The sequence below is a fragment of the Takifugu flavidus genome, chromosome 21, assembly GCF_003711565.1.
Source record: "Takifugu flavidus isolate HTHZ2018 chromosome 21, ASM371156v2, whole genome shotgun sequence".
NCBI classification, from domain to species: Eukaryota; Metazoa; Chordata; class Actinopteri; order Tetraodontiformes; family Tetraodontidae; genus Takifugu; species Takifugu flavidus.
The window spans coordinates 205,789-227,954 of NC_079540.1; the positions used below are offsets into that span (position 1 = coordinate 205,789).

General features: G+C 38.6%; 2 protein-coding genes across 7 annotated transcripts; one reads left to right on the forward strand and one right to left on the reverse strand.

Moving 5' to 3' along the window:
* Positions 1-242: 242 nt before the first annotated feature.
* On the reverse strand, positions 243-10,671 carry LOC130518212 (cilia- and flagella-associated protein 69-like). Of its 5 annotated transcripts, none has more exons than XM_057020638.1 (24): positions 10,289-10,671; positions 9,880-9,939; positions 9,736-9,801; positions 9,312-9,421; positions 9,144-9,220; positions 8,806-8,904; positions 8,303-8,455; positions 7,399-7,576; positions 7,192-7,303; positions 7,038-7,086; positions 6,819-6,940; positions 6,510-6,741; positions 5,690-5,854; positions 5,504-5,619; positions 5,273-5,391; positions 4,972-5,053; positions 4,671-4,863; positions 4,294-4,431; positions 3,880-3,956; positions 3,300-3,497; positions 3,010-3,096; positions 1,908-2,896; positions 1,254-1,339; positions 243-982 (listed from the first exon to the last, which is right to left on the reverse strand). In XM_057020638.1, exons 1-22 carry the CDS (start codon positions 10,373-10,375, stop codon positions 2,840-2,842), a joined length of 2,577 nt encoding a protein of 858 aa, XP_056876618.1. In that variant the 5' UTR covers positions 10,376-10,671; the 3' UTR covers positions 243-982; positions 1,254-1,339; positions 1,908-2,839. The 5 variants fall into 5 exon arrangements, with proteins under 5 accessions (XP_056876618.1, XP_056876617.1, XP_056876621.1 ...); XM_057020637.1 differs by having other exon boundaries at positions 8,734-8,904; XM_057020641.1 differs by having other exon boundaries at positions 9,316-9,801; positions 10,289-10,311.
* On the forward strand, positions 10,653-19,107 carry LOC130518213 (lysine-specific histone demethylase 2). 2 transcript variants are annotated; one of them, XR_008947962.1, is made up of 21 exons: positions 10,653-10,848; positions 11,091-11,233; positions 12,623-12,744; positions 12,836-12,925; positions 13,025-13,136; positions 13,235-13,348; positions 13,432-13,470; positions 13,632-13,824; positions 13,951-14,135; positions 14,283-14,453; positions 14,551-14,625; positions 14,897-15,031; positions 15,666-15,837; positions 15,906-16,033; positions 16,129-16,260; positions 16,601-16,675; positions 16,753-16,869; positions 16,967-17,092; positions 17,174-17,313; positions 17,787-17,939; positions 18,332-19,107. XR_008947962.1 is itself a non-coding variant. In XM_057020642.1 (21 exons), the coding sequence occupies exons 1-21, from the start codon at positions 10,833-10,835 to the stop codon at positions 18,413-18,415; spliced, it is 2,505 nt and encodes an 834-aa protein (XP_056876622.1). In that variant the 5' UTR covers positions 10,653-10,832; the 3' UTR covers positions 18,416-19,107. The 2 variants fall into 2 exon arrangements, 1 of the variants encoding a protein (XP_056876622.1); XM_057020642.1 differs by having other exon boundaries at positions 17,191-17,313.
* Positions 19,108-22,166: the final 3,059 nt, after the last annotated feature.

Here is a 22,166-nt window from a genome sequence, read left to right on the forward strand (position 1 = left end):
TAACAATTTCCGGCCCGCTTTGACCAGACACGCATTAGCAAACACAACATCCGTGTCTGCTTCCCACACTGTCCCCCGTCTGATGGAAACAGGATTTTGTCACTTGTTTTCTCTTCCCAACATGCACAATTTCCTGATGATCAAATTCAAAGCATCCATTTGACACTAGATTTGTTTTTAGTTATTCCATCAACATCAACCACATTTATCTGTGTCTGTTTTCTTAAAACACAAGGAACGGCTTAAAATGTAGCATGTTTATTAGAGAATTATTTCTGACAACACAAAACATGTTTCAATGGTGTATTACGTTTGAACAGAAAACACAATAACTGCAACAATCTGTTTCACAATTATAAACATTTTGACAGCCCTGTATCACTGAACTATAAATATGTTTTATAATTTAGGCAGCAAGCACAGCAAAACTGAAATTTTGCACATAAAAGGTTAATAAGTACAAAGTATATGGGACAAATTAACAAAACATATGAACCTACTTTTATTAGTTATACTACACCTTCTGGGATGATTTCGTTAAACAACGACAAATGTTTGTTATTTTCATGCTGCAAATGCAAAATTTCAATGGATTGATGCAACGTGCAGCTCATTTTAATGGACACCACAACTAGTCTTGATTATGTGACAAGTCTTCATGCTTAAACTGAACATTCACTCAGATTTCCTTACTGGGATTTTTTTCCTTCGCGCAACAGCACAAACGCACTAAATAAGCCCTCTCGGTCTCCTCCATCACAAACCTTCTGCAACATACACAAGCAGAAACGTCATCAACTGCTGCCAGAGGCACTCCGACTGGACATTTCTCAACTCAGGCAGTCAGGTGCTTCAGGTACTCCTCTGTCATCTGCCTGGCGCTATAGAAGGACATGCCCATTCCCACCGTGGCCATCGTCATGGCAATGGGATCAACACCTCTGCTCTGTGGACGCATCTGCACCTCGCCTGAGACTTGCCTCTGTGGACAGAACGGACACTTCATGCCTCATGCAGCCTTTTACCCGGCATACATCATCAGGTACAGAGCAGATTACATAATCCATGTATGAATAATTTACTTATTGCTAGTTCTTCTTCTACAAGTTGAAGCAAAGATGTCTCCAAAACAGCTACAATTTGACATGTTTCTCAGTGCAAGTCTGTAATTTGTGGAAATATGTCATGGAACTATCCCAAAAACAGTTTGCTGCTTTATAAACAGTAATTCATGGTGAAAGATTATGAAGCACCTGGAGCAAACGGAAGTATCCCGGCGTCAGTCTTCCCAATCTGATGATCATTTGTGCTGGCAGAGCTTTTCCAGCTAACCAAGAACCTTATAAAAGAACAAAAATAAATAAATAAGATCAAATGGGATAGAAATGTCGAAGCTCAGTTAACCGAGCTCTTCTAACAGCATTTAAGTAGGCCTGGGAAGCAAAGATAGATGGTTCTGTAGATTTTGTTGTGGTATGATGAGCAATAAGATATTTAAAGCAATTTCTGCCTTCAAAGGCACTCTTGTGTAAAAAGCACGCTTTAGAGTATAGTAAAGTATATTTTCATGTCCCCTGGTTGTATGAATGAATTTCCAATTTTCACAAAAGTGCCAATTAATCCGCCTTAAACAGCAGATGAAGACCGTGCGTGAAGTTTAGTGAAAACTATATATTAACGTAGTTATGGTAGCATAATTACATTTGCTTCTGTGCATTTCATGGCTTACTTCCAGTCAGTGCAAAGTAATCCTAACAGTAATTCTAAGTAGTTTATACTGATGTTAAACCCGTGAAATCAGATACTAAAACAAAAGCTGGGAGAAAAATTGAATAAATACAGTATAAAGTTTTAAGCTGGACTGAAACAGTCTGAAAAGCAGCTCCATAAGAAACAGGCACACTCACCTGCATCGACACCCACAGCGTCAGCATGTAGAGCAGCATGAACAAACAGCAGCAGCAGCCTGGGCTATAGAAGAGGCTCCCCTGTATCCCTGCTCTTTTGTGCAGGGTGAACGTCCCAGCATAACGGACAGTCTGGTTCAACACACACACACACGCACGCACGCACACACTGTCTAATAGAGCTGCACAGAAGATCTGGCCTGTCAGAGATGGTTTGGCCATTCAGCCGGTAAAATGGATGAAAGCAGAGAGAGAAAAAGTGCTTCTGTACCACGTTGTACGCTTGAAGAAGCATGTGTGTTAATGTACTGCAGTAACTTATATAAGCTAAAAACATTAGAACCCCCCCAACACCAACACTTAATGGAACTCTTAAAAAAAGAACAAGTTGCAGCTGCCTGTGACACAAGAAAGCATCTTTATGAGATATATTACCATAAACCAAAAGAAACTTGAGCAATTTTGATGTTATATAAGGCCTCTGTTCCCACCCCTTGGATGTTCAGCTCCTTTTGTTGCTTATATAAACCAATTAATAAGGAATGTGAAGATATGTTCTATCGTCTTTAATACTTTTAATATTGTTCAAAACTGTATAGTTTTTCACTAAATATGCATTAAGCTAACTACTGTTCATCAACATGTCGAACTAAGAGATGTTTGTCCGCAAGGTCCAGTCAGTCACTGCACTGCGTGTGTGTCCACACCAGAGGACTATTGTGTACACTGTGACATCATGTCTGCATTTGGTTCCAAAGCCAAGCAGCTAGGATGCTCCTAGAAAATATGCATCTGTCTGGTTTATAGAATGGATTTTGCATGAAACTAAAATAAACACATTAGTGCACGAGGGTTTGTGTTGAATGGGAATCTTTGGTGACTTCAAGCTTTCAAGGACATGGTGTATGTGAGTGTTTGTGCTCCTCTGTCACTCAAGAGTTGTCCTGCACCGCAGCCTTGAAGGGAGGTCTGTCCCATGCTTTCACCTCCTGTACAAAGCCACAAAGGTTAAGAAAAATATTAACAGTTGCAGTTGCTCACGTAACATGCCATCACTTTTCATGTGTGACAATTTAGTGTGTATGAACACAAAAGATAAAACCTTAAGTATCTCAGACTTTGGGGTTTTGGGTCCATAACTCTTTGAGGACTTTGCTGTGAGCTCTTGCTGCTTCCATCGAGCCTTAATCTGTAACAGACAAGCACAAACTTTGTTTTCATCTTTTTATTTAATCTCAATTCAATTTTAGTTTTATTTAATCGTTTGAGGTTTTCACATTTATTTGAGTCTAGATCTATCTAAATCTAGACTGAAACTAGATGTTAAAAATAATTTTCAGATTTCTTTTTTTTACTATTGGGAACATTATAAATAAATGTGACTTCGGGCACCTCAGTGTACATGTTCTCCTCCTGGCTGAGCTCCTCCTTCTCGTGTTGCTCCATGATGCTGCTTTGTTCACTTGTGACCCTCCTTGCTGTGTCCTCCATTATCTCAGTGATGGTGCTCAGAGCCTCCTGGTCAGGGCTGATGGGCTTCACACCTTCCAAACTCAGCTCCCTGTTGATCTCTTGCCAAACCTCCCCCACCTGCCATAGCACAAAATCACAATTTTGAGATTTGATGATTAGTTACCATGATTAGAACATTTATACAAATTTTGCTGATGATGTTAAGTGAGACCGGTATGAAAAGCACAGGGACTTTTGAACACCACACACCCTCCCAGGTGAGCGGACCAGGACCCATCCTGGTCAAAGATGACTTTGCTTTCTTAAGGTACTCTCTGCTGCATTAATAGTTTTCAAAATGTTCTCCTCTTCCTTAAACAACTGGTAGTTCAGGCTGTGAAGTCCCTAATTGTCACCTCCACTGGGAGACATCTCGTTACTGACAAACTCTGAATACGTTGCTAAATTCCTTCTGAAGGCCTCAATCAATCAATCAATCAATCAAAACTAGCACAATTACCTTGAAATCCAGATACCTCCTGACGATGCTCAAGGTTACATAATGCATTGCCGATAACCCAGGAAGTCCTTGAAACCCTACAAAAGTAATGCACAGTTCATACCAGACACACACCTAATGCACCGACAAAAACATGCTGTAGCTCACGAGTATCTAACGTTCAGAACGGCTTTTATTTTTTCTAGACATTGCTGCAAATTAATTTATTTCCATGGGAAGTGTTTTGACTATTCCTCAAACTGACTAATGTTACTTTTGATTTACCTTTTCATTTTTTTTTTACATCTATTTAATTAGTTAATAGACGTTTCAAATATTTGCAGCATGTGCCAATATGCAGTTTGCAGTTGCATTATCTGCATATTTACAAAAAATGCCAAATTTATTAATAATAGCAGTTATTTATGTTTTTACCAATCTTGCAGAAGATGGAGTAAATCTTTGCCCGCAGGTTCTCCGAGAGTTCAAGCACAGCTGGACTTGGTATGTTAGAAGGTAATGACTGTTGTTCCTGTCCCCTCTGATGAAGGCTGAGGAGAGGCCCCTGGGGATCTTAAAATGAAAGTGAATAGGCAGAAGAAGTGGAAAATATTAAATAAAACATATATAATTACTCATTATTGCTAAATTAGAACTACAGAATTATGTAAATTAACCCAATAAAGATCGACCCGCATTACAATATCTATGCAGACAGTTTCTATTAAAGAAAAACAAAGATTTCTATGTAACTGAATGCCCACATTTCATTAGTCCGACATACACACACATATACAGTATGTGTGACTTACCTGCTATGCCTCCATGTTGGTTTCTGCTGACCTTCAGTTCTGCTTCCTCCTCCCTCCACAGCTGCAGCAGGATTCTAGGAGCTGTGTGTCCTGCTTTATCCCTCCAGGTCAGTATGTGAGGCAGAGTATTGGGGTTCTCACACAACTCTAGGACAGTGGCGAGGACGATGCAGTGAATGCGCTGAGGGCCTGCCTGCATGAAACAAGAATGAGGAAAAGAACGTGCCATTCTCAGCATTTTCAGATTTTAAACGTACGGGCACAGGAAATTACAAAATGGAAAAATCAAATAGCAACTCACACTGAGCAGGTCCAACAGGAGGCACACTCCCCCTTTAGCCAAAAAATAGTCTTCAGTGGTGTAACAGCCCACAATACAGGACCTGATTAGATCAACGTTTTCAGTTTACAGACATGTGGATTGGAGTCCCATCAAAATCCAATAAATCAATGTCCAATTTTGTCTATTGATAAAACAGTGTAACCTTATATTTTAAAAAAATATTCTTTTCAATTGATCAATTTACTATTATTTAGCCATTTTGGTTTAAATGCAATCTATATATCTAACGAATACGTTAAATCAGCATAGTTGAACTAACCATACGCAGTCAATGGTAGTGAGTGTGAGCTTATTGTGTCCTAAACCACCGTAGAACTTGTGGAAGCCTTTCTTCAGGAAGTGAACGACCATCTCAACTCCCTCTGATCCAAACAGTTCCTGGAGAGCACAACAGCATGTAGAGACTTCGAAGGACATTGGTTTTGGTAGTAGTATTATTTCAAAGACACTTTAAATGTGAATCACATAACGTTGCATGCTTTGACTTTACCTTCCTGTGCATGTCAGTCTCGCACAGCACAGCAAGTATCAGCTGAACATCTGTCATTATCTCGATAGTGACGACATCGTCATCATCAGGATTTGCTTCCATCTGCATCAAAATCCCTAGAAAACAAGGAGTTGTACACTGAAGCCTTTTATAATGAATGAAAACATTAGAATGAATATAATTTACCCAAGAGCTGGTTAATGATTCCTTGATCACAGAGGTCCTGTTTTACGGACTCGTCCCCCGTTGAAGTCACAGACCTCAGTACTCTGACACAATACAGCACCTGCACTTTTTTATCCCCCCATCCCTTTGAACTGCACACAGTGTTGACATGATCAAATTCAGCATCTGGGAGAAAAGAGGAATCCTATTTTTAATTGTTGAATAAATCTCAATTGACAAATGCAAGTACAAACATTCTATCTATCTATCTATCTATCTATCTATCTATCTATCTATCTATCTATCTATCTATCATCTATCTATCTATCTATCTATCTATCTATCCATCCATCCATCCATCCATCATCCATCCATCCATCCATCCATCCATCCATCCATCCATCCATCCATCCATCCATCCATCTATCTAATTAACTATCTATCTATATATACTGATTTATATTTTTACTGATTTCTATTGTCATTGTATGTCTATGACATTTGTATACATATGAACTACAAAATAGCTCCTAAAAATTGAGGCCAATCTCAAAAGTAAAAAAAAAATGTACACAAACATATTTTCTTATCATTTCAGCTACTCCTTATAGCACAATGGAAGGACATTGAGACGCATACTTGCCCTTTACATGTAAATGTACAGGATTAAAACAACACATATGCTGCCCAGGTTTAATATCTTTTTGTAGGGAAGGGCAGCATCAAAAACCTACAGCGTGTGTAGAATATGTCAGTCTATACGGTGTTTTATGCATAAACACTCTCCTTTGACATGACAGTTACTATGTAACATTTTCTTTTGGTCTCTTGGCTCTTTCACCTTGTTGGACACACCAGTCCAGCAGGAGCAGCAGGCATGTGTTTCCTTGACAGCTCATGTAGTTGTCCAACATGAGTGGAGTAATGCTTGCAAGAGTCATCAACGCCTGCAGCTGGAGAGCCTCCTGCTGACTGGCGGACCAGTCACGTGTCATGGTCTGCCACTCAGACAAGGCTCCAGGGGGCTTCATGAGGGTCAGCAGAGCCAGAATAACCCGTTCCTCTTTATAGATCTGTGATTAGTAGTCATGTTTAGGCTCTGCACTGCATTTACAGAGATCATTACAAAGACCTGAACTGTGTGTCTCACCTGGGCCACTGCCGAGTCATTCGACATGACGACCAAGAGATTCAACAACAATTTCTTCGTTTGAAAATCTTCTTGACTGTAGTTGATCTTGATGTTGCACATTGTGGGGTTGTGATTTTTCACTGAGGCATAAATAAAAACAGTTCTCATTTCATAAAAATGTACTGTCGACTCATAAATCAATATATTAAACATTTAAAAGTAAAAAAATGGCCTCACACTCTGGAAATGTGGCAAGAACGACAAGTTGTTTGGCAAATAAACTCTCCTGAAAATTAGAAACACAACTGTTGAGAACAAAAAAATGAAAAAATTCTCAAACCCCAAAGGAATATCAGCCAAAATGCTGAGGAAAATACACCATTGTACTTACAATTAGCAGAGAGCTGAGTGTTTCAGCAATGGCAGTTATGATCATCAGCAGGACATTTGTGACCTGGCGATCAGAATATCCAAAACTGTGAAGAAAGGCTTCTTTCAGAGATCTAGATCAACAAAAGAGAAAACATTTTTTTAATTTGTACTGATTACATTATGAGTGACTACAAACACACAGTGTTTCACTAAAGGTGACACCTACAGGATACACTCCATACTGTTGAGCTGAGCAGTGACCTCCTCTCTGCAGCCTCTCTCCAGCAGGTTCCAGAGGATGTCAGAGGATCTTAAAAGCGTTTGGTTCGATGGATCGTCTTCGTTCATGTGGAGGCACATGGTTTCCACACCTCTTGCATTCAACATTAACACACAGTTCCTATCTGCATTCAGATTGTAAAGAAGCAATTACTGACACAGACGAATAATAATGAGATAAACAGAAAGTGTGTTTATTACCACTTCTAAAACTGGGATCAGTGTGGCCGTGGACCATTTTAACAAGAGATGGTAATGGAATTTTGAGGGTTTTTAATTGATGGCTGTTTATATTTTGAGGAGCAGATTCAGAATGTAGAAAAGAAAAGAAAATTTTTGAATATTACCTTTAACAAGTCTTTCTTTATGTATGAAACAAATTGGTGGAAACATCATTTTGGTCTGTTATTTATCGTCCCTTAAGTACGAACTAAACTGGGCACAGTAACATTTAGGCTTTTGACACCTAATGCTTGGAATAAATTTCACTCTGAACTTAAACTTTAGGCCATTTTTGCATCTTTTTAAAAAAAATTGTTTGTAATATAACTGTTGTGCTGCTGCCCTCTTGGCCAGGTGTCCCTTGTAAAAGACATCCTTGATCTCAGAAGGACTAACTTGGTTAAATAAAGGCTAAATAATAATAATAAAAAAACAATCTCCTAACCTGCTGCCATTACCACAAGGGCTCTTTAATCACAGCCTAGATTTTTTGTCTGATTTGTAATGAGCTGATTTATGTTCTTGAGAGCAGCTACTTTATTTAATGAAGGAGGTCAATCTATGAGATTGACATGTCCAACAGCTGCCCTCTTCCATATGCACGACATTTTTAAAAATCAGATACTGACCAGAGGAGCAGGAGAGAAACTGAAGTGTTTGCAAGAGCTTCAATTTTATGTTGGGCTGGTTCTCTAGAGCAGCCATGGAAAGAAGCAATGTCTGCGCAAGGTCACTGTGCTCCAACAGCTGTAGCCGATAGCCTGGAGAGGTCACCTGAAGTCCTGTAAAAAAAACATTTTAGAAAAGAAAATGATGATAAAATAACCTTTATATTGTTAAAATAGGGGAATAAAATATTCTCATAAATAGTATATACACACAAAGTTCTCAAGAATTATACATATGTAGTTTTGAAAGAAAGCAAAGTAGCAACAAAATGACCTACAAGAAAGAGTGAAAAAATAACATGGGCAGAACTTGGGGAAAAAAAGAATCTTTTGAAAAAGGAAGGTAGAAGAAGGTATACTGAAAGCACCGAGAAGCCATGAAAGAGCCTCACTTAGTGAAAGTCTAGAAAAATAGATGTCTGAGTTGAAAGTCCGAGGCTTTGGCTTGGAGAGGTGTTCCATACCATCAAGCAGCTCTATGGGTGCTACGCTGTTATAGAATGATTTCACAGTGTCAACTAGCTGATTTCTCACATCAGCATCTGGCACTCTCATCAGACAGCCTGTTGAAGAAGAAACAACTCTTTGTTATTGAACATCATCACTCGTTCTGCTGCGTGCAGGACAATATTCAACCCTGGAATACTGTGCAATACAGTGTATGTCATATAATGTCATTGATAATCAAATTAACACAAATCTTAAATCTTAGCTCCTTCACATGGAAGCTAGACGTAATATTACAAAAAAATATTATCTTGCCGATTTCGTTAAAACAGTCACTGTAATAAATTCTATGTACCCATGTGAGACAGGAACTCTATGCCATCCTTAGCATAGTTCAGCTCATCAGATGATTTCTCCTTCAAAAATGGAAGACTAATGAAGAAAAAAACAACTCAAACATTTATTTTCAGAATTTAAGGCATACTGAATAATATTTTTCTTTTTCTCTAGTTTAATTACCGACCTACAGATTTTAAGTGCTTCACACAAAATAGGCAGGTATTCATGATGATCTTTCGCTTTCTCAGCACAGATGTTGAGTATTGTAGCGATCCCTGTCAGCTCCTTTAAAATCTATATATAAATTAAGTTTTAAAGGTTTGGCAAAGAGCAATGATAGTGAAACCCCTTTGAGGTAATGGAAGTGATGTGGGCAAGAATCATTACAGAGGTTATTTGGGAAGAGGGAAAATGCTGACAGATACATTAAAGTGTTAAATTAGCATCTTGGGAATTTCACAAACTGTTTTGCATGAGAGGAAAAGCTATTTTTAGTGCTACCAGGGGATATTAATGATGAAAATTCAACTATTTACTGTAGTGTGTGACAACTCTTGTGTCTTTTGGAGATCTCATGATTGTATTGTTAATCTCAGAGAAAAGGATACGAAACCAATTTGGCTTCTCCTCAGAAGTTTCTTCAGAGCAAAAAGGTGCCTCTCCTTCAAATTTGCCTTAAGATAGATAAAAGTTGACAGTATAGTATATGTAAAGCACTGAATAAAATGAAATAATAACAAAGTTTAACTTACAGTCAAAGGATCTTCAAGAAGATGAATCACCTGGGTGAGTTCAAAACTTTTATTGTGAAGCTGTTGGGGGGAAAAAAAACACAAATTTTTACACATTTGTGACATAAAACTGTAAGTGTATTGGACTGCTCTCAATACAGCATGGATGCCACGAACCACAAATCTCCATGTCCCTCTCAAAAGCAACCCCTCAAAGTCACAGTAAACACCCCGATCACAGAAATGTGAATGGTCCATTGAAAAACTTTTTATACACAAATTATTAGCAACATAGATTAATATAACACATTTTCAGCTGCTATTTTTTTAAAAATCAACAAAATATTAAAATGTACTTTATGAATGCGACATAAATCCACACATAAAGTGGGAGTGCAATCACTCACTCACACGATTAATTAAAGTTTACCTGATGAATGTGCTGCTTTTCGTCGGATATTCTTGTTCTTCTAACTACAAGAGTGTCTGGTTTCCTCCGAACCGCACCTGTCTCCATTTGCAATTGTCGATGTACTTCGAGATTTAAAGTTTCTACATCAGGCGTGCCATTTCTAACACTACAAATTATTATTATTTTCTTGCGAAATGTTTCAACCCGTGTAATCAGCAAATAACGAAATTATCTAAACGTTGAGCCTAAAGTCCAAGCAACAGTTGTCCCCCAGCATCTATCCTCTTGCTTTTTAATTTTGCATTGTTCTTTATAGTCAATTGCCAGACAGCTTACGACAGTTGCTATGGCTACCATATAGTACGGCGAGTGACGGAGCTCAAAATTAAGCCCAGCGAAAGCCCGTTTCCTCTTCAAAACAGGAAGTGCTCTTCTGGCAAACACGATGTATTGATTTTCACCACAACAATAAAAGGGAATCAAACCCAGCTAACAGTACCTTTCTTCTTACGCCACATTAACATCAGCAAAAGCGGGATTTGAAGAAAGATACGAGTCACTAATGCTCTCGGATACAGGTCAGTGTTGTATGGCGGCGCTAGTGCTATACGCTAAATGTGACAGGATCTTTTTTAAGCTCGTTTAAAGGGCCTGACATTTTCTTGTCACTCCGATTTGGTTACAAAGCACTGATATAAATAATATCGGTTGTAGATATCTTTAGTGGTAATGTAAAAAAAGAAGCCCTATTTGAATAGAAATTATAGTGTCGCTGATGCGTAATTATTATCTATTAGTCAATGTGTCATTGATTTTCTAGATTACGGTGGGAACGCGTGTGGTGCTCGGCGACCCAAGAAGCGGAGCTCCGGCGAGTCACCGGCAGACGAACAGAGCCTGCGCGCCTCTGGAAGGCAGCTCAATGTCCGGGTAAAACGGAGCAACAACCCTCCACCTGGACAGGTAAGTACCTAAAAACTGGGAATCAAGTGGTTCCCACAAGATCAATTCTGACTTCACACATAACCCTCTCAGACGGAAAATGAAAACAACAATAATAATAATGAGTTGGGTAGAGGAAGAGGACTTGGGTGAATGGCTAGGTGTGTGGATGAGGATGAGCATGTAAAGGAGAGATAGAGATGCAAAAGGTTTTGAAAGAGTATGACCAGAGAGATGAGATCTAAACCACTTAAGAGAAGCGTCTGATAGTCCTATTGCTATTGGTCTGTTGAGATTAGTGTGAGAGACTGTGTCCAAGGCCATAGATGATCAGTGATAATGCACTGAATAGCATTTTAATTTCCCAGTTTTGCAACCACAGTGTGAAGCAACAGACCACCCTGTGCAGGAACAATTGAAACCCATTCTGTGTATGCACATTGTTTTATCTATCCCCAATCTTATCTCAATGCAATGTAGACTTACCATGAAGAACATTAATTTGAGACAATGGTATTGTTGAGAAGGAATTGGAACGCTGTGATTCGTCCGATCACCAGGATTCAAGATGCTAAGTTGGTCAAACCATCTTTAAATTGGAGTGCATTTTTAAGCTGATAGTGACAGACATTTATAGAAACAACAGATCGTAAAAGAATTCCAAAACATTACCAGTATTGCTGGACCATCGTATTTTGTATTTCTATAGTTTCTACTGTGTTTGAAGTTAATCAATGGAACTGATATAGAGGGCTTTTGTTATACCTTAACATAGTAAGTTGTTTTGAAATAAAAGATCATTTGGACTTTATTACTTGAAATATCAAGTGACAAAGCCTCTTTGATCCTCTGAGCTTTATGCTTCTTGTTGTTTGATAAACATCCCATACAGCTATATTCTGCTGTACAAAAGAAATGTTCCCACAACACCAAATTCTGAATAAAATTCAGAAAATAATGATTTTAAGACGTGTCTTATCCACCTTCAAACAGAAGACTGTCAGAATATAGCAGTTTTACCCGTGTCCTGTCTAGTCTAGAAGACCAAGAAAAATAGCAGTAAGCTGCTCATGCCAATTGTTGATGGCCTCAGAATCTCCCTGACCTGGAAGATTTTTGTAAGAAAGAGAGGGTGAAAATCCCTAAAATGAGACCTGAAAGACCTGACTGACCACAAGACTGCTGCAGGCAGTCTGTCATCAGTTATTTAAAAAAAGTGTAAGATTATAACACATTTTTATTTTGGCCTTTTGGAGATCAATTCCTCTTCAATTTTAACAGTTTTTGACCAGTTGTGCCCCAAATCTGGCAGGCTACTGTAAATAATCTATATATTTAGTTATCCTTAGTGCTGTATTGGTAAATGAATGTGCAGTTCAATGAAAATGTTTTTCACACTTTCTTTCATAGAGCAAAAGAAAAGCCACAGAAACTGAGGAAGAAGATGAGCAATCTGAGAAGAAGTACAGGAAGTGTGAGAAGGCTGGATGTTCGGCTATTTATCCAGTTTGTTTTGCAAGTGCATCTGAAAGGTGGAGCATTTGACTGTGTAATTAAAATGGAGCCTAGCTTATTTATTTGAGTATCCTCTTGTATGACATAGATTGTAATTGTGTGTCGCAGATGTGCTAAAAATGGTTACACATCTCGTTGGTATCATCTGTCATGCGGTGAGCATTTTTGCAACGAATGTTTTGATCACTACTACAGAAGGTAACGTGGAAAAAATTGTCATGTAACAAGCACTGCATTTGCAGCCGTCTTTCAGAATAAAACTCTATGTTTGGGTTTGGCTTTTTTGTCCAATGGCAGTCACAAAGATGGCTATGAGACCTTTGCATCGTGGAAGAAAGTGTGGACGACTAATGGCAAAAGTGAACCCAGTCTCAAAGCTTTCATGGCAGATCAGCAGCTACCATTCTGGGTAAGTGGTGTGCTTCCTATCAAACTGATGAATGTGTTCATCCTTATCTGTGTCACATTTACTGTCATGGTCTCTATGCTTTTCTTTGCTCCTGTCAGGTTCAATGTACTAAACCTGATTGTAGGAAGTGGCGGCAGTTAACTAAAGAGATCCAACTTACTGCCTCCTTAGCAGCAACGTACCGCTGTGGCATGAAGTTCAACAACATCAAGGTAAACTTGAAATTGCAATAGAACCAATCGATCTTGTGAAATGTAGAACATTTACAGTTACAATTTGATGCATTTTCCTGCAGAATGATGGACCTGACCAGTGCTCTCAACCAGAGGACATGGTAAACTTACTTTATAATTAATAAGTGAATCAAATGCCACAACCCTGTGACACCATATTGGAAAAATAGTCAGAAGATGGATGGATGGATAAATTAATGAATTTCAAAAGGCCTGTACAGTAATTTGGTATGAAAACTAATGGTTGGTTGTGTTGTTGCAGAGAGTAGCTGAGGTGACAAACAGCTGGTGGCACGCAATGTTAATTTTGCCACCACTGTTCAAAGACAGTCCAGCAAGCCCTTTCCTGGTTGCCTACTACCCTGACTGTGTGGGGATGAGTCCATCAGGCTCCCTCAGCACTGTGACCAAAGCGGAGCTGAGGGCAGACCACTGCAGAGCTGTTCAACCACAGAGTGAGTCTGCTTTCAAGAGAAAAAAACAGTTCTTCATGGCATAATGAATAAGGAAAGATGCTTGACCACCCTCAGGTTTAGCTCAAAGCCTTTATGACTGTGATAAGCATGTAAGTTATTCTTCAGTTCCAGGCTTGTGTCCATACTTCCAACCCTTCTATCAGCCCAACGAGTGTGGAAAGGCTTTGTGTGTGCGGCCTGACATGATGGAGCTGGATGAACTTTATGAGTTCCCAGAATTTTCCCGTGACCCCACCATGTATTTGGCTCTGCGAAACCTTATTCTGGCCTCCTGGAACAGTAACTGCACGGTATGCTTCTTGAGTTTGCCACATGGATGTGAAGCCTGGAATTTTATTTTTTGTGTTTTTTGTGTGTTTTTAAAAAAAAAATCATCTTGTTAATAATTGTGTGAATTCATGTAATACTGAAAATTGATTCATCACATTCTTCTAAAGGAGGTGCTGACTCTGGAGAAATGTGCTCAGCACATCATCGTCCGTGGTTTGGTGCGAGTGTGCTGCGTGCAGGAAATGGACCGTGTGCTTCACTTCATGACCCGGAAGGGCCTCATCAACACAGGAGTGCTGGCTGTGAAACAGCCTCTACTTCCTGAACGATACGGCACTGTGAGCACTTACATCATCGAGTTAACCGTGAAAATATTTTGTTAATGAAAATAATCAATAATAATTTGCTTGAGCCGTATTCACATTTTATCATCAGAAAAATGTTATCGTCATCGGTGCTGGGGCTTCAGGGCTGGCTGCTGCAAAACAGTTGCAGAACTTTGGAACTCAGGTACCTTTTTCAAGCAGCTGTTTTTACCTTGGAAACAAACAAACAAACAATCAATCAAACAAACAAACAAGCCCTTAATGGGGTTGTGGAGAATTATTTTTAAATATTTTTGATTGTAAATATGTGAATTGTTTTTCACAGTCAAACATTTTCTGCATTATAGACATGTACCTTTACTGTTAACAGTTTGTTAATTGTATTAAATGAGCAGATCCAATAGTGTTAGTTATTGATTAATATACAAAATTCATCATTATTTTTCATGACAAAGGTGGTGGTGCTGGAGGCCCGGGACAGGATCGGAGGTCGCGTGTGGGATGATATGTCTCTGGGTGTCACTGTAGGACGAGGAGCACAGATTGTGAATGGTTGCGTTAACAACCCCATTGCCCTCATGTGTGAGCAGGTAACAGTGGGGTAGAAAACCCAGTGACTGAAGTGCAATAATGTGATACTTCTACCTTCAAATTATACTTTGAAGGAAATTAGTAAACATAGTACTCATTTCACTTATTTAATACATTATTTCCTTATTATTTTTTAAAGAGTAGGACTAGGTTCAGGTGTAAAACATTAGATTAAAACTTAGATTTTTAAATTTAGATTTATATGCTTGCTTTTCTGTGTTGCTATGTACTTATAACAATGGCATTGTGATAGCTCAATCTGTAGCGGACTGGGACGGTTCAAAACTAAATGCAGACAAAACTTGGGAGGTGTTCTTGTAGCTCCAAGACACCCTCAGAGCAGTGCCGAGGTACCCTCGAGCAAGGTATCAAACCCACAAATGCTCACAAAGGGCCCTGTGATGAGGCAGCAACTCATTCAGGGTATATCTTGCCTACACCCAATGCAGCTGGGATAGGCCCTAGCTGCCCATATGCTGCTTTCCATTATCATCCCTGAGAGGGATGAAGTGGAAAAAAAAATAATATTGACTTTTACTTAAGATTCCTTAGGCTGACTTTCACTTTTACCTTTGTCATTTGAAACACAATTTCTTTTGTTGTTTAATTCAACTGTTTGTCCTTTTGCTGTAGATGGGCATCAAGATGCACAAACTTGGAGAGAGGTGTGACCTTTTTCAGAAAGGGGGTGTGACTACTGACCCAGCGATTGACAAGCGCATGGACTTCCATTTTAATGCCATCCTGGATGTGGTGTCAGAGTGGAGAAAAGACAAGTCACAGCACCAAGACACGCCCCTAGGAGGTACAAAATAGCCTTCCTCATGAAAAAACTCGCAAAAGCATCGGGATCATTGCATTTTATCTCTATAGAAAAGGTCCAGGAGGTCAAAAAGAACTTTTTACAGGAGTCTGGAATCCAGTTTAGTGAGCTAGAAGAGAAAGTGCTTCAGTTTCATCTCAGCAACCTTGAGTATGCCTGTGGAAGCACATTAGACCAGGTGGGAAAAATCCTAATACTGAAGGATCTCCCACTTTTGACTTGTTTGGTGTGGTTAAACCTGCAAGACTCATCTAATAGATTGATCTTTTTTAGGTTTCTGCACGATCCTGGGACCACAATGAGTTTTTTGCCCAGTTCTCAGGAGACCACACTTTACTCACCCAGGGGTACTCCGTGCTACTCCACAAACTGGCGGATGGTCTTGACATCCGCACAAAGTGCCCGGTTTGTAGTTCATCTTTCCCTTGATAAGTAACTTCTTTGAAACATGTTGATTATATTTTGTTTTTTTATATTTGAATTTCACTCTCCTTGGTTATTGCTGGTCTTCTGCTAACCCTAAAGACCAAGTCACCGTGCATGCTATTCAGGAGGTTCTCCTGCTTTAGTCGCATATTAGGCTCATGCTAATTTAACAGTGAGAGTCAGCAGGATCAAATCCTGGACAAAAGAAAAAAAATAGATAGAAAGCTATTTCCTTTATAGTTTTTATTGGAGATGACAGTGCATGAGTTAATGGGACTGAATTTCTCATAATCCAAGCAAATTTGCTTTTTAATTTCAGGTTCAAGCCATTGATTATTCAGGTGATGTTGTCAAGGTTACCTCAACTAATGGCTCTCAGTGGACAGCACACAAGGTGAAAATATAGTTATAGAGGACCTTTGTATTTCAGCACTTTATCCAGCTCTTCTTTCATTCTTGTCTTGTGTTTAGGTTCTTGTTACGGTACCACTCACTTTACTGCAGAAAAATATGATTCAATTCAATCCTCCTCTTCCTGAGAGGAAGCTGAAAGCAATTCACAGTCTGGGAGCTGGTATCATAGAGAAGGTAATCTCCACTAAAAATTCCACACACACACACATAAAATATTGGTGAATTTTTATTGTAAGACAAGCTCATCAAATTTTGTAAAACTTTTTTTTAGATTGCGGTTCAGTTTCCATGCAGATTCTGGGACAAAAAAATCCAAGGGGCCGACTACTTTGGTCACATACCACCAAATCCTGACAAGAGGGGCATGTTTAGTGTTTTCTATGATATGGACCCACAGGTTTGTTTCTTCTTATTTTTATCCACAGATTTGATTGACTACAAGAGAGTAAATTGAGTGTTTATGTTGATTAAAATGAAGGCGAACACTGTATGCAGGGGAAGCAGGCTGTTCTCATGTCTGTTATCTCTGGAAATTCTGTAACAACAGTCCAGGATATGGAGGACAAAGAGGTGTTAGAGGAGTGTATGAAGGTCCTGCAGGAACTTTTCAAAGAACAGGTGATTTTTGTAAAATTAAGTTTACTCATGAATAATAACTGATGCATCATGCTGGTGCAGACAGATACCAATGAGATTTTGCAAGTTTTTTCAAATCAATGGACAAGATTTGGTAAATATTAAGGATCCTCCAAACCCATACTTATGCAAAGGAAAATACTACTTCCCCTCAAGAAGTATGTGTTTGCAATGCTGTACCATGTTTCAATGAACCAAGTGTCAAAAGTCTCATTTAGCAAATATCACACTTTGGGGGAAAGAAATTGTCTTTTCAAAACCAGAATTTTAACTTCTGTCCCTAAGGAAACATGTCACCCTCTCCCACTTTCATACACCTGCAATTGCACTTGTTTGTATCAATTTTTACATATTCCTACACGTGTAAATTAACCAGTTCTGAAGACAAATCTTAGTCAGTGTGTTGCTTGGTACTCTGCAAATAAGATAATAAAAGAAATGTGTCTTACTGATAGGAAGTTCCAGAACCATTGGGTTTCTTTGTGACACGTTGGAGTACAGACCTCTGGGCCCAGATGTCTTACAGCTTTGTGAAAACAGGGGGAAGTGGCGAGGCCTATGACATCCTCGCTGAAGACGTGCAGGGAAAACTCTTCTTTGCTGGAGAGGTAAAAACCACTTCTTCCTCTTCCTGACTATGTTCAAATGTTCTATGGAATGAGTTCCCCATTTGTTCTAAGTTACCGGTAAGTCTATTAATGACTCCCTGTTGAATCCGTGCAGCTCAAACATGTAGGAATTGGTTTTTTTTCTTTTTCAAAAAAAGATTTATATGACCAAGCTATAGCAATAAAGGCTTTTTAACGGACAGAGTGCCTTGGATATTTTTTCAAGTTGTTATCATTCCATTTGAAGAGCACCTCCAAGAAAAGACTATATTCAAGCCCAGGAAGCACACCTGCACATGCATTTCAATGATTTATACCAATACGAACCAAGTGGACAAGCTGTGAAGTGAGTTAACTTTGAATTCTTTGTTGATATTTTGTTTGATTCACAGGCCACCAACAGACACTTTCCTCAAACTGTGACAGGAGCCTATCTGAGTGGGGTCAGAGAAGCCAGCAAGATGACCGCCATGTGAACGCCGTCACTTTTAAAGCAAACACCAGCATCAACACAGTGAGTTGGACCCAGCAACAAACAGCTTTACTAACTTAACTGATTTATTTAAAGAACATTTCTAACATGATGTGTCTAGCTGTATTGCAGTTGGCAGCCAACAGCCTCCAGCACTTTGGTCTCCACATTTAATACAGAACTTAAAGCACCTTTTGATTTAATGGAAAATAGTTTAAGATTTAAAAGTCTTAAAGTATGATGCTTATTTTAATTTAGATTAAGGGGTGGGTAAAGTGATGAAGTAGTCTTTCTTCTTGTTTAGGGTTACTGAAAAGATGTAGGATAAATGGCAAGTGCATAGTCTCTATTTTCCACATTAATTATTAATTATGTGTTTAAGATATTAAGAAAAGAGAGTTTTTGTGCATGCTGAATTTTCTGTGGGAGCTGAAGACACAGGGCTGTGCCATCACTGCCTCAGGGATGTAAACCAACAAAGCCGCTGTGAATAAGCAAACATGATGATGATGATGAGGATAGAAGGAAATTGAGATACAACAGAAAAGAAGCACTTGTTCCTTTGCTTCTGAAGTTAAGAATTGAGGAAACAAAACTGCAATAAGTTGTTTGATATTACTGATCATGTCTTGTCTATCTTTAAAGTGCTTGAATATTTATATTCTGTATGTGTAATAAATTGAGCTTGAGACTGCCCGTGTTTGCTCCTGGTTGAATATAGTGTCTAATTAACACTTAATTAATAATTTAAAAAAATCAATCAATTAATTAATAATTAACACTCAATTGAGTTTATTAAGTGAACATTAATCAGCAACTATAAGGAAACAAGACCAAACAAAGTAGGGCGTTAATTTATTTTTATGGAAAGTCTTTAAAATTCAAACCAAATCAATATAATTTGATATTTCACATATAGAAAGGGATGCAAATAAGATTAAAAGCTACTTTAAACCAGAATTGTTATTTTCCTCTTAATTTGTGGGTCAAATCCAAAGTTCCTCCAACTTATTGACTTTAAGGCGCCACTTGCAATGATTTTAAATTAACGCTAGGGGCAATATTACATTTGATGAACGTATATTGTGCTGTTGTCCATTACATTTGAAGAAGAAACTGAAATAAACGATGAACTACTGGCGCTTAAGTGATCAACTGTTAATGTCTCACTAAGTCTCAATGAAAAAAATAATTTCACCATGAGCAACGACATGGACCACAGAAGAGCTGATCCCCAAACTAAAGAGGAGATCACTCTAAGAAAAAGAAAAAGCTTATTTGTCTGAGAAGCCGGAGATCCAAGGTCCATAGGTGCTTAACAAATGTAATAACACAGTAATCCCTTTTGTTATAAGCTTATTAACATAATAGTTGTTAGGATTGGTTCTTTCCAGGGCCCGAAAGCAGGCAAAACGCAGTGGGGATAGTGTCCAATTAAGAATCTTTATTAAGGTTTAACTCAAAAGTGGTGGAAACTCTCGGAGCCAATGCAGGAGACAGGTCCAGCGAACGGTTTACGTCCGCAGGTCGGCGTGGAGACCTCGAACAAGCGAAAGCAATGTTATGCAGCAAGAGTCAGGTTTACCCTAAGGAGTACGAAAACTCTCCGATACTGGCAGACGGGCGCTCCGTCCTTAAATGGAAGGCTAATGGGGATGGCCGGCAGGTGCGTCCGCCTGCAACGCCAGCTGTGGACAACCATCGACTCCTCCACGCCCCCTGCAGGAAGAACCAGGAAACGAGCGACCCGGAACCCTGGACCTCAACTATAGTACCGTAGGTATAAAAGTGATGTAACAGCTACTGCATCGTTTCAAAACTCAATATTTATTAAAATATTTACAGAGTTTCAATACAGGACAAATGCAATTTCAATGTTGTATTACTTTATTAATTTTATCGTCCGCTATTTGAAAAGTTTACTTATTTCAAACTTTTGAATAAAGCTACAATTAGAGATTAACTTTTTTGTTCTGTTGAAACTTGTAGTTATTACATTTGGTCATGTGTGTACATTTTTTTAGTTATCAATATAAGTTAAAACTTTTGTCATCATTTGACTAAATTGATCCTTCCTGTGGTCAATAAATGAGTTTTTGAAAGACCAACAGAAGGAGGCTGCCACATAAATACAGTTTCATCTTCAGCTTTAATGTAAAACAAGTACACAAATGTAAACAAAAACACTTAAAATACAGATTTTTTACACTATTTTCCATCTTTTGTAAACACATTAATAGCTAAGAAATCAGTAACAAGCACATGACCAGCGCCAGTTTTTGTTGAAGCACCAAAATTTATTCTTTTTTTGGGAAATAAGAGATTTCCATTGACAGCTAAAATGATAAAACACTGACAGAAAGCAAAACATGACGAAGGCTCTTGAAGCTAACAGAATCAGTCTGAGCCTGCCTGACCGACATGCAGCTAAAATATGACATTGATCTTCAAAGGATCAAGATAAAGGACCTTTGATTTAAAGCAATCGAATTCAACAGTATGCCTTGTGTGCCTCAGTAATTACACTGCTGATCAACTTCAACTTCAAGGAGTGCAGAAATAAACATTTTTTCAAAGCAGCATAATTAAAAAAATATCTAATTAAATATAGTTTTCAGTAAAAGCTCAGATAAACCACTAAAGCCAACCATGACAGAGACTGGTGAAGCTCAGGATATTGTGGCGAAAACACTCGAGGAGGAATCTCTGAAAGGTAGTACGTCCTTTGTGAGGTTTTGCTGAGTGATTGAGCAGTTGGAGCAGCATGTACAATATCAATTTCATTTCTGTTTTTCTGGAAACACCTACTAAGTCTTTTATGTTTATCTTTTAGATGTTAGTGAAACCTCTGGGGAACCTCACATAGAGATTGCCAAAATAACTCCTAAAGTTAACCAGAAGCTCATGTTTGTGCATCCAAAAAAATCTGTTAAAAGAAAGATTGGAGGTAATTTATTGTCCACATAGCTGAAGCTCTTATTGCATTTAGTAGATATTAAAATGTTTCTTACACAGAATCAAGAAATGCAGATAGTGCATATGATGAACCACTGAATAAAGTCTCAAAGAAACATAAGTCAAAGCCTCAGAGACGTACCAAATCAGCAAACCTGCCAATGAGACCCAGAAGAGAAAGGAGGGCAAAAATGAAAACGGGTGAGCATAAAAATTCAAGTCACTTTTTGTTGAAGCAGCAAAATTAAGTGATCCTTTTTTTAGTAAAATTTAAAGAGCTTTCCATTGACAGCTAAGATGATAAACCACTGACAAAAATAGAGCAAACCATTTCAGAGACTGGTGACGCTCAGTCTGACCAATGTAGTTTAGCGCCCCCCCACCTCAACATACACTTCCATAATTATTTAAATAGATCTAGAAAAGAAGCACAAAAATAAATAGGGGTGTGCTTAGGAATTCTCATCAAAGCATTTTTTTTCAAAGCACTATCATTAAAAAAGTGATTCTTTTTTAGTTAATTATAAAGAGGCTTCCAGTGACAGCTCTGACGATACACTGACAACCAGACAGACCAAAACAGCAAACCTGCCAATGAGACCCAGAAGAGAAAGGAGGGCAACAATGAAAACGGGTGAGCATAAAAATTGCCAATTTTTGTCACAACACCCAGTCATTGACAGCCGAGACATTAACCAAAACATGTGAAAGGCTGGCGTAGCTCACGATTGACATCACCCACAGCCAAAGGATTATATCTGCACACTCTGAGATACTTTGGAGTGACGGTTATCATAGAT

What these genes read in the sequence shown, in the direction of transcription:
- LOC130518212 (XM_057020637.1), bottom strand. Translation starts at nt 10,375, where the DNA reads ATGGAGACAGGTGCGGTTCGGAGGAAACCAGACACTCTTGTAGTTAGA. An exon ending in TTTTTCTAGACTTTCACTAA is followed by an intron (nt 8,456 to 8,733) that starts GTGAGGCTCTTT and finishes TTTTTTTTACAG; the next exon opens with GACTTCAGGTGACCTCTCCA. An exon ending in CTCCATCTTCTGCAAGATTG is followed by an intron (nt 3,957 to 4,293) that starts GTAAAAACATAA and finishes TTACTTTTGTAG; the next exon opens with GGTTTCAAGGACTTCCTGGG.
- LOC130518213 (XM_057020642.1), top strand. An exon ending in TTTGCAAGTGCATCTGAAAG is followed by an intron (nt 12,745 to 12,835) that starts GTGGAGCATTTG and finishes TGTGTGTCGCAG; the next exon opens with ATGTGCTAAAAATGGTTACA. An exon ending in CCTGGAACAGTAACTGCACG is followed by an intron (nt 14,136 to 14,282) that starts GTATGCTTCTTG and finishes ATTCTTCTAAAG; the next exon opens with GAGGTGCTGACTCTGGAGAA.